Raw genomic sequence first — 12252 nt, forward strand, 5'->3', positions numbered from 1 at the left:
ATTCATATGTTGAAATCATGACCCTTACCTAGTCCCTCAGAATGTGATATTATTTGAAAATAGGGTTGTTGCAGGTATAACTAGTTACGAAGAGGTCCATAGGGTGGGCCCCTAATCCAGTATGATGGGTGTCCTTATGAAAAAGGGAAGATTTAGACACGGTCACGCTCACAAGGAAAGGGCTCTGGGAAGATGAAGGCAGAGATCAGGGGGATGCATCCACAAGCCAAGGAGTGCCAGAGACTGCTGCGCCACCAGAAGCCAGCAGGAGGCACGGGGCAGATTCTCCCTCACAGCCAAAGGAGGAACCAACCCTGCCTACACCCTGATTTTTGGATTTCTAGCCAGCAAGACTCTGAGACAGTTAATTTCTGTTGTCTAAGCCAATCAGTTTGTGGTACTTTGCTAGGGCAGCCCTAGCAAATAAATCCATGTAGAAAGAATTGGTCATTATCAAGCCCTACTTACTTTTTAAAACAGATTCATTCACAATGGAATTATCCCAAAGAGGAAAAAAAAAAAAAAAAGTCTGGTTCTTACCGTCAGATCTTGGGGAATAGAATTTGGCTTCTGTATGTTGATCTCAATGCTACTGCTGCCTTGTTTCAGCTCCACTGGGCACCCGTGCACTCTGGCCACACCTTCGAACATCTGGGATTTGGTTAATGAGGGGACGAGTGCGTCCGTGGGACGCTCGTTTTCCTTCTCCACCTCATCACTGTGAACTGTTTCTCCATTCATGCTGACTTTCCCATCTACCTATAAAAACCAGAATGAACAAAAACATGCTATTCCCCAAAGAAAGAATAACAAAATAACACATTCAGAATCACCTGACAACATTACCATTGATAATCATAGTCCACCAAGGAATAACATCTCTTATATGCTTTGATTGGCTCTGGCAATTAGGGCTTTTATAAATGTTATCTTGGAGGGGTTCTTTAAAAGGTAATTCACCTTCTCAGGCCACTTCACATTAAATTATATTTCACGTTCACCTAACTTAGGGTGTGCTTTTATTTTAAAGTAAAGAAAATCACAGAAACTTTTGTATAAACTAGAGGCCCGATGCACGAAATTCATGCTAGGGGCTCGGCCTTCACAACCCTGGCTGCCTCCTGGCCTCGAGGTCCCGAGGCCCCGCTTACTGGACATTTGGGAAGGTCGTTCAGCTATCTGGTCTAATTAGCATATTAGCTCTTTATGATATGTATAAATGCATGCCACATATTTGGGTTCCAGTAATTTGTCATTTAAGTTCTGTTATTCGACAATTTTGAGGGTTTTCTTTACTGGTTAGCATACAAATTAGGTAGAACCCACCACAGATCAGGACTATTTTACAGGTTATCCTGGGGAGTAGGGGAAAATGGGTACTTTTTTGACACAATCATGGATGGCAGGGAACCTAATGCTTGCTATAGTACAGTAAATCTCTACTTTCAGTTAATTTTATAATCTCATTTTTTTCAAGAAAAACAGCCATGCACATTAAAATATTTTTGTTTTGCACCTGGGTGTAGGGAAGGCAGTGAGAGCAGGAAAGGAGGGGCAGAGAGGTGGTTAGTTGGGCTTGTTGAGAGGCATCTGGAAGTCTCTGACTTGAGGTTTGAGCCCGTATGTAAAATAACTGTTAGCAGACGCTCTGTAGTTCAAGGGCCTCAGATTTGACAACCTACCAGCCATGTAATCCTCAACCTCAACCCCTCAGCTGCAAAATTTGCAATAATAGTATCTCCTTGATGGTGCTATTATGGTGATTTTGTGGATTAATCTATGTCCAGAGTTTAGAACCGTACCTGTCCATTTTAAGTATGGAAATATTAGTCATTATTATTAGTAGGCCTTCTAAAATCTTTCAGGAGGAACAATGAAAGGCCAGATGTTAATTATACTTTATTTACCTAGGCCAGTGGCTTGCATACTCTATTGTCTGTACTCCATAAGGAAGAACTTTAAATCGCAACTAAGCACACACAAATACAACTGAAACCAGAGTTCTGCAAAACAATGTTGACCTTTATTGTGTGTGATATACTAGGCATTTTTTTATTGTATTCAATTATACTTCATTTATTTTCAATGTTGGTTCCAAACCAATAAATTGGTTTCATAACATAGAAATAGGTGATAACTTTCAGGCTAAAAAAAACTGCCCAGCCGGCGTGGCTCAGTGGTTGAGCATTGACCTATGAACAGGTCATCGGTTTGATTCCCAGTCAGGGCACATGCCCAGGTTGCTGGCTCGATCACCAGTGGGAGGTGTGCAGGAGGCAGCTGATTGACGTTTCTCCCTCTCTCGCTACAATCAATTTAAAAAAAGAAAAGAAAAACACTGCCTTAAACTATTTCACTTAATCTTCCTTTACTCTTCATTCTGTTGTACTGGGAAACTGAGCCTGTATTCCCAACTCCTTATCTCTGCCCGCCCCCCCCCCCCCCCACCCCACACACACACACACATACACACACAAACACTCACTCACACACATGCACTGTTTAGCTTCTGTTCTGGCATTATCTGGTAACAGCTATTTATTTACGTATTACCCTTAACCACAAGTGGGTCCACCCACTCAGTGGTGGGGCTGTGAATAAGGCTGAGAGCTGCTAAGGCCTAACAAGCATGTCAAACTCGCATGCAGCCCGCCGGCCGCCAGTTTGACATGCTTGGGATGAGTCAAGGGCTCACATGGTGAAGACTGAGCCCAGCTTTAAGAGGACTTCTATTCAAGTTGCTCCATCCCGCTCTCCATCAGGGCTCTTCCTGAGGCCTCTACCCAGTCTTGCCACAAAGGGAAGGAACTGGGTTTTCTCAGGGCCTAATTCTTCTGTTTAAATGATTATATTTCTCATCAGTGAAGAGAAGTGGACATCTACATGACCTAATCATATGCCTTGGAAGTTAAATACAGCTCTCCCTACTCTTGTTCTGAATCACCGCAACATCAAACCCTTCTTCATGAAATATTGAGACAGTACATCATAGGGGGTCCTCGGTGAAGGAGAGCTGGGCCGGGCTTGGGTGAGCTGCCGAGCATATGGGGGTGAGTGCCTATCTGTGCGTGCATGAGTCTGCACGATGAATAACTCATCTTCTCAGGAAAGAAATTCATGTATTTATTCAATAAACACCCGCTGAATGCCTACTGTGTCCTCCTGGGTACCTATGCCAGGCTCTCAGGACGAAGCTGTGAACAACAAAGACACAGCCCCAGCCCTTCAAGGGACAAACATCGCAATTCAACCCAGATGAAACAGACTCGACGTTTTCCTCTGTGTCATCAAAGCCGAAGGCACAGGTTTTAAAGAGACATTCTTTAAAGAGTGAGTTAAGCAAAACTCAGGAAGTGTGGTTTGGTCCCCTCTGAAATTCAATAGGAAGAGAGCAAGCAGCACTTTGCTCAATTAGTTTGGTTAAGCAAACTTTCTTCACAGGCACATGCCCATGTCTGCTAGTGATGAATTCCACCGCTGTCTTCGATTACCAACCCATGTGGCGTGCAGGGACAGTGAGAACTGACTTTCCTTTGTAGTCAACAGAGCTTAAGACAAAGGGTGAGTGCCTCCTCATGATGTGAGGGAAAACACTGGAATTTGAGAAAGTGAAAAGATGTTTGCTTGTCATACGTTCTTTGGTTCTGGAACATTATTTTACATATTTGTTGGTAAAAAAAACAAACCAACCAACAACCTAGTTTCTTTCCACTTAAAAATATTTCAAAAACCCATTTCATTCCAGGACTAAGAACATCCTCATATTTCCATGTGTTCCTTGTATTTTTTTTTCCAACTGTTGCCATCTTTTTGGATGTAATGTCAATTACTCCCTAAAAGAGATGTAACTGTACACACTTCTATTTAAACAAAGGCAATTAAAATTTTGTTTTGAAGGGTTGGCAATACCTCCAGATAGTTAGAGATACCTAGGGTGTTACTAAATTAGGGCCTGTGAAAGCTAATACAGAGAGACCATGCCATCATATCAAGTTAGGAAATAGACTTTGCTCATGGAAATAACTCAACCATCAATCTCATTGGAGCCCATCAATATTAACAGCAGGAATTGGAGGGAACCATCTCTCCCTAACCCAGTGGTCGGCAAACTCATTAATCAACAGAGCCAAATATCAACAGTACAACGATTGAAATTTCTTTTGAGAGCCACATTTTTTAAACTTAAACTATATAGGTAGGTACATTGTTATTAACTTAATTAGGGTACTCCTAAGCTGGCTTTTGCTAAAAACATCCTCAATCTGATTGAGGTACATTGACTGAGGTCGACCCCTTCCAACTCTCCCATCCACACTCATCTTGTATACTTGTTTCAGATAGACGAGTGTGGATGGGAGAGTTGGAAGGGGTCGACCTCTACCAAAGTACCTCAAAACAATGTACCTCCCCCGCGCTGCATATCCCGTGGCCTGCCTGCGCCGAGTCTACCATTGCCCAACCGACCGACACCCCCCACTTCTTCTAACGCCACTTCTTCAAAATAGACTCGCCCAGGCCGAAAACCGACTTCTGCGCATGGGCCACGAAGCTTCAATCGCACTGTACGCGAGCCCGCAAGTGGAATTTTGTGGAAGAGCCACACTCAAGGGGCCAAAGAGCCACATGTGGCTCACGAGCCGCGGTTTGCCGACCACTGCCCTAACCATTTGCAAGCCAAACCTCAGAGACACGTAAACGTCACGACTGTAAGTGTGAACACATTTTGGTTTTGTTTGCATTTTCTTTTGCAGACGGAAGAAAATAACTGCATTTTCCTGAGGCAAGAGGCTTCTTCCCACCTACTACCTGGAGTGCAGCATGGGTTCTGCTCCTAAGGGACTCACCCTACCTTAAAGGTCTTCAGAACCTCCTGAGAGCTCTTGGGCTGGGAGTAAGGCTTGGGTGTCAGCATAGGCACTGCTTTGGGAGCGACAGTTTTGCTTGGAGACCCACTGCCTGCTGACATGCTGGCATCCAGGATGCTGGTACGAGCGATGGTGGTTTCCACAGTGGCAGTGAATTTGGGGGGAGGCAGTGACTGCTGCCGCAGGTATTTCATGGGGTTGGGGTCGTTCAGGTAGGGGGAGAAGTTTGGCTCCGTTGAATGGCTTCTTTCCAGGATTTTTGGCATCTCCAAGCGTTCCAGGACAGCCTCGCTGATGGTGAACCTCTCGATGTACTGCTGCAGGATCCCCTCCGCCTCCTCCTGGGACCGCGCGTTCTTATACGCCTCGTGCAGCTCCCTCTCTCTCCGCTCTCTGCAGCATGGGCATGGGAGAGAGAAACAATACAGAGGTCAAGGACAGTCACAAAAACTGCAGGGAGCTGCAGAGACAGCACAGGAGCCTCTGTGGTAACCAACAATTTTTAGCAAAAACGCATCTAGATAATATTGTACGTTCAACAACAACAACAGAAAGGACCCACTTTTCTTGAACAATTTCTCTGTAGGTTTTGATGCTTTTCCTCCGTTCACTTGTCCCATCCTCTCCAGCCATTAATTTCTCCATTTTTTTCCTTTCTTCCTCTTTCTTGATTAAGTCCTGAGAAGCACTTCTTCTACGGCTCTTCCACCGAGCCAGGTCCTGTGGGGGTGGGTTTGGCGGAGATAAAACATATTTTTCAGGCTTTTAAAATTCCATTTCTACTTTTCAGAGTTTAGTGGGCACTGACTATGGGCCAGGCACCGTGCTAGGGCATTCCCACCCAATCCAGTGGAGGTCTGGTTGGAATAGGAATGCCCCGAAGGCAGGACGCCTCCCGGAGCAGGGCAGCACGTTGATTTAAACATGGCAATGTGAAATCTGCAATCATATCCCATGGCAGTTTCCAAACGTTAAAGTATTGCCTCACAGGGGATTGTAAAAAACGTCATTTCTTGCTTTTTATGATTTCTGCATTGTGAGTGGACTTGTTGACAGTACAATGGTAGGAATTAACCACAGACCTACACTATGCCCTCAGGGAAGAAAGAAAAGGCAGAAAGAAATCAGCTTTGGGGTCTCAGAGAAACTCTGATTCTGTATGTATTAATTTTTCTGATCCTTATAACAACCTCACCACAAAACCTACAGGCAATTACAGCCTAAGGACCAAGAGTTACGATTCTGGAGTCAGATGGATGGGACTGCAGCTCGGGACATGATCCCAGCTCTCTCTCTTCCATGCTTTGGAGTCACACTTCTCAGCCTCTCTGCACCTCAGTTTCCTCATCTCTAAAACAGGGATGATTAACACCTACTCTTACAAGCTTACTGTGAGAGTTAAATGAGACAGTGCATATAAGGTACCAGGCACATAGGAAGTGCTCAATACACTGTAGACACAATTATCATGACAATTAATTGACTAATGGTAGAGTCAGGTTTGCAACGGCTATCTTGGAGTGCTCTGTGAGGACTGAATGAAATACTCCACTCTCCCTCCCCTCATCCCTACCTTTAAGTTCTTCCCCGACAATCTCAAGGCCCCCCGGCAGACTCCGCAGCCTTCCCTCCCTAGCTCTCTCACTCACTAGCTGTGTGACTTTGGGCAAGTGACTCAGCTGTCCTGGGACTCATCTGTGAAATTGAGGACGATGGTAATAGTTGCTGGCTCATCAAGTTACTAAGAGGATTAAAGAATTATTCCATGCACAGCACTTAGAATAGTGCCTGTTACTGATACGCTTTCAATGTTGGTAATTGTCGTTTTCATCATCATCAATATCAAATATATAATCCCAGAAGACGTGCCTCCTCAGTTCTACATCTCGTGCCAGTTGCTTCCCGAGGGTTGCCCCCTCCTGTGTGGCCACCCTTCTCCCTAGGATACTTGCGGATTATTTGTCTGTCATTTACTCCTCACCCTTCATGTTGCTATTTTAACCTTCCGTTCATGCCCGCATTTACTGTGCCCCTGTTTGAAATCCTCTAGATGCTCCCTTCCCCTGCATGGCTTTCAAATCCAGGCCTACCCACCCCACCGGATTTTCTGCTTCAAAGGGCCCCTAACCCACAGCGCTGGGCAGCCTCCCGCTGTCCGCCCCGCCGGCACTCACATCTTGCCATTTGTCGTCCTCTTCCCGCAGCTGGCTGTTGATCAGCTGCAGCTGCTCCTGGCGGGCCCTGCTGTGCGGCTGCACTGCAGCCTCCTCCTCACACCGCATGTCAAACATACTCGTGCTCCTGAGTGTGGAGAGAGCGGAGACAAAAATGGACCGGGATCAGCGCCATCGGCTCTGCGCGTTCTGGGCCGCTCCGCCGCGTGGGGGCGCTACCGCGCTCGCTCGGAAAACTGTCCCTCGCCCTCAGCCAGCAGCGTGCACGCCAGCGCCCCCACCGCTTCTCCTGTTGCCGCAAAAGCCAAACTGTGACCATCTTTGTCTTCAGGGGTCAATATAATTATACAAGTAGGTGCCGAAGCATGTTTAAAGAAGAGCTACAAAAGGTATACGAAGCTCCGGGTTTCTCTCATTTGGAAATGTATTAGAAAAAAAAAAAGAGAATGGAAAGGTTTAGCTTGGGGAGTTTGTGGAGAAGGAGGGTGGCGTTCCACCAGGAGAAACGTCATTACAGTACATGCTCTTTGTGTAAAGACCTGGCTTAAATGCTTTCTACATGAACTGAGGCAATCTCCCCATTAAAAAAAATCACACGGCCTTAAGTCTAAGACACCCATCTTTTCATACTGCACTAGGTTATGAATTGTGGATGCATCCAACAACTGCGCATGAGTGATGTACGTGTGTTTGATGTGGTTATTTCTACTTTCTATAAATCTGAAGTTGATAGTGCAGTTGATGGAATCTTGGAATCAAGAAAATAAGGTATTTTATATTAAGATTAAGGAATAAAATATAAAAATCACTATATACTTTGTATCCTAAGATTCTCAGAATCATTTTACTTCATTTTTGTCAGGATACCTCTGAATTTACTCTTTCAAAAGAAAAAATATAGGGAAAACCACTTAAAACCCTAATATATTCTTATAGGCGCTTATGAAATGGTAAGCTAGACCCTGAGGTCTTTCCTGTAATGCTTACATAGAGCTTTGTTCCAGCAGAAGCTTAAGCAGCAAGATGGAAACAGAAATAAAAACCAAAGCAAAGTCCTCCCTTCTCTTTCTTTTTCCCTCTCAGAGAAACTAGGAGCTCTGGGACCACGTGGGCTCCACAGTCCCCAAATCCAGAAATGGAGGGCCCTTTAAAGTTCACTCGAAGAACAGGAGACCGTGATAGTCCATTGTTGAAGCCAGAGTAACACAAAGAAGAAGAAAAGCCATGCATTTAGACCCCAGCTAATTCCAGGCATCATCAGTGATGCCCAAAATAGTTTTCGCCAGGGCCAGGCAATGAGCAGGCAGCATCGCCGGATGCCCGGGTTCCTCAGCAGGCAGCGCTCTGGGAGGGAACGTGACCCCCAATGCAGTGACTGCCCAGCTGCCCTTCAAGCCACTCAAAATGCATCTGCACAATGAATCTCTCTCGATGTTGGACAATTTAAATCTGACCTAGGAGAGCTAAAACTGAAGACTGTACTTACAATCTGTCTTCCCCAAGAGTATCCTAATAATCTGACCACAGAGAACTTTTATTTTAGCTCAGATGTGACAAACCACCTTGTGGAGCCGCCCCCACATGTCAGTGGATAGTGTTGATTGTGGGAGCCACGCCTTCCAGATAAGCTGGAGTCCTCCAGAGGTAGGAGGGACTGCGAGTGTCCCCTTATTTATTTATGTTTAGGAAAGATTTAGGAATTTGCAGAGTTAGGTAGAAAAGTAGAACCCATATATTTTTTTTAACTTCATGGACCAAAATTCACTTAAGTAGGCTTTCAGAAAGAGACTGGAATTCATCGCATTCCTCCTCTCAGAGTTAAAAAAAAAATAAAAAATCTTACCTTTAAATATATTCGGTTTAGTCAGTTCATCTTTTAAAGCAATTCAGTGTTTGTGAAGATCTTAGCAGATAAAAATCTCTCTGAGCTGGGACGCTCTTGTAATCTATTCAGTAGGTGGCAGATTGTGGGAGGGAAAGCTGGTCCCTTCCTTTGACTTTGTCATTTATATAATTTCTAAAGGGCAGAATTTTGGTTTAGGCCACAATATGTGGCCATACAGCCAGGTCTTCTTCTGGGAACCCAGGGAAAATATGGCAGCCGTCGCCAAGACTGGGAATCGCCTACCTCACATGACAGACAGACAGATTCAAGAGCGAGGCCTTCAGCTCTGACTTCTGTCCGGGTTCCTACCTCTGTCCTATCATGAAGTTCTAACTGCCGCAGCCCAAATGTGGCCAAAAGCTGGTTAGTGAAATTAAAGGAGAAACTTCTGTTTGCCCTCTTCTATGCCAGGAAGCAGTATTTTTCCCAGACTTGTTTTGTTTTTTAAAGAAATACCAGCAAACTGGCCAAAAAGGAAACAGCAAAACTATGAGCAATGTCTTTAGGACATTTAAAAAAAAAAAAAAGGAACTAAGCAAGTTGAGAATTGAAAATATTAGACAGAAAATAGGCTGAGTCACCATTCAGAAAATGCTCCCTAGTTTAGAAGTTGGACTTAGCCTCCAAAATGCAGAAGGGTGTATCTAAGGATGGGGTGGGGGACCCTGACGAAGCCCAGGTTCCAGAACATGAATGTGACTTGCACTAAACTTGTGCTTCTTCACACAATAAGCCGTGGGCTGTGGTAACAAGGGACCCTGGCTGCAGAGCTTGGGAGTCTCTCTTGGTGGTGGGCTGGCATTTGGGGAGGGAGGGGGGCGTGGCAGGATTAAATTGCCTCAAAGGGAGCTGGGAAATTGTTTCGGGGCCAAGTCCAAGGTAAGGGAATTAAGAGTAAGATGGCCTGTGGCTCTCACAGCGCAGTGCTCTGCTGGTGGGGAGCGTGTTGGGGGAGGAGGAGAAAAAGGGCAAGAAGGTGAAACTAAATAGACGGAAACATTCCTGGCTTGCCAGGCGGCGGAAATTTCTGTTTGCCTGTGTGGTAGGTCTGCCCCTGACCTGGGTTTTCCTGAGGGCACATCTTTTTTTGATTGGGCTGTATTTTAAGAATGTGTCAATTATGAATAAGTAGAGCCCGTGCCAATATTGCCCTTACATGTTTGAAAAGGGGAGATAGTGAGGTATTAAAGGAAACATAGTATGACGTTCTATTTAAAAAATAAAATCCCCATATAAACTTTTCATTTTGTTCCTCACGTGGTTTCACGTGAATGGTGTCTACTCCAAGAAGGAAATTTGGTACGTCTGATAGTCCTAGATAAGCCGTCTGGAAAAGAAGCTCCGTTTACCCTTCTTATTCCATAAGGCTGCTCCCTGTAAATTTAGAGAAGGAGCGAAGGGAGTCTCCAACCCCGCCCCTCTACAAAAGTCATTAACTTCTGTGGGTGAGCTTTCCTATTCAGGGACAGGCAAAATCCAAGAGCTCTTTAATAGGGCTCTTTTCTTTCACCTTTAGGATTTCCCAGAGATCTCGCTCAGGCAAGTTGCACGGTGTCTTTGCACTGACGAAGAATAAATCCATTCTATCAAAATATTTTTTCTACCAATTCAAAGTCATGTTGTGCCCATCAATCTTATGTAATCCTCCTTTCAGTGACTGTTAAATATTGCCACTGCAGATTTTAAGAGTAATAACCAGGGCTTAATTTTATAGATGACTTAACTCCATGCCATCAGCCAAGCTCAGGCTGGGTTCAGGTTCGGTTGTGAGACGTGAATGCTGCGTATGTCAGGCCACGAAGCAATGAGAGGTCACACGTTGGAAAGTGACATCCGTGGTGCTGGAGGCAGACTGCTTGGGGCTGACAGGACAAACCAAGCTGACATCTTGAGCACGAAAAAGGAAAAAGCACGACTGGGAAACAGTAAATTTGGGCGAACTCTCCTTGTCACTGGTGGAGAGGACAGTTGTGTGTGTCCCACACCATCGTTTGGCTTCCTCACTATGGACTGGGGATTACGGCTCAGAGGAGGAAAAAGGCCTCTCACAGAGGAAAGACATCAGGCGACTGATGGTGGAATTACGTATTAATCCTGTTTTCTAAAATGCAAGTTACTCCAATCTGAGGAAGCTAGTATTCTGCTAAGAAAACTTGCGCCTTGGATGTTCGTTTCAGAGTTTTCTGTGTATGTGAAGTCCATTTTGGAAATGGAGTCAATGTGGTCCCAAATGGGAGAATGCGGATTCTTCTAAAATGTGGAGGGAGGCAAAGGTGGGCAGTGGGTCTCTGAGGTCTCTGAGAGGAGGGGACGCAGGGAGAGGAAGCCCGAGTCCTGTTTTAAATCTTGAGTCCTTGCTATGCCACGGAACCTGCCTGACATCCCAACATTTATATTACTGCAACCTGGGAGGAACTTGGGCTTCTGAAACCATAATTAGTGGTTTAGGATTTATTTTCTTAGTTTAAGAAAATGCTGTGGCCACGGGAATGACTGCTTCGTTGTTAACTCCAAGCCCTAACATACCAAAACTTAAATTCAAATGCAGAATTCTGCTTTAATAATCCCATGGTTCAGAAAGGGTACCAACATCCAAATGGTAACAAGCACAACTTTAACATGCCCCGTCTATGAAAAGCAAATGTTAAGTTTTAGGCAGCAGCTGCATATTAGAATCATGCTTTAGTTGCTTTTTCATTCATCTCTCCTGCACAGAACATATGTTCTGCATTCCAACTTCAAGTGCTTTTTGAGGCTGCACGAGTCGGTTAGCTATTCGGTTCATGGTTGCACCAATTGCATTTCCATTAGTGGTAAGTACGGAAGGCATGCAGTTTAGGCTAGTAATGTATTCCTGTGAATACAAGACAACTTACTCTGCGTCATCAGACACAGGAGTTCTCGGACCGTATCTATAAGACCAAATACAAAATTAGAGGATTGAAAAGACAAGGTTAACGCTGTAATCAAGCTGAAAAGAAAAACTGCTGGTGAAATGCTAAGTGTGCCAAACGTTTTTCCCCCCTGATTATAATGGAAGAAAAGAGTCGTTATACAATTAATGATGTTCATTAACTTCTGCAAATGAAAGGGGCATCTTGACAGTTCTAAAGAATGCAAAATGTGTATTAAAACACAGAGGAGAAATGAAAGGAATCCCCATGCTACCCACACAAAAACAAATCTGTTCAATATAAACACAAAAGGCTTACTTAGGTGCAACCCACAATGTTTAGAGAAGGCAGCTTTTAAACACTCAAACCTGCATTAGAGTTGTTCACAAACAGTTAAGCTGTTCATGCCGTATGTTCAGCCCTAGTGACCTGTA

At 44.6% G+C, this 12252-nt stretch overlaps 1 protein-coding gene across 14 annotated transcripts in view; it reads right to left on the reverse strand.

Annotated features, from left to right (window-relative positions):
• Positions 1–12252, reverse strand: part of LIMCH1 (LIM and calponin homology domains 1) — a 311990-nt gene that overhangs the window by 44678 nt on the left and 255060 nt on the right. For 9 of the 14 annotated variants that reach the window (XM_070397561.1, XM_070397527.1, XM_070397553.1 and 6 more), the window contains 5 exons: positions 11801–11836; positions 7040–7166; positions 5428–5585; positions 4850–5258; positions 541–759 (listed from right to left, as the gene is read on the reverse strand). In XM_070397561.1, the coding sequence (XP_070253662.1) occupies positions 541–759; positions 4850–5258; positions 5428–5585; positions 7040–7166; positions 11801–11836 (949 nt within the window). The remainder of the gene's footprint in view (positions 1–540; positions 760–4849; positions 5259–5427; positions 5586–7039; positions 7167–11800; positions 11837–12252) is intronic. The other 5 variants (XM_070397570.1, XM_070397534.1, XM_070397544.1 and 2 more) reach the window with 1 other exon arrangement.

This window comes from Myotis yumanensis, unplaced genomic scaffold (assembly GCF_028538775.1).
Source record: "Myotis yumanensis isolate MYYU_CA2020_CCGP unplaced genomic scaffold, mMyoYum1.0.hap1 SCAF_1, whole genome shotgun sequence".
NCBI lineage: Eukaryota > Metazoa > Chordata > Mammalia > Chiroptera > Vespertilionidae > Myotis > Myotis yumanensis.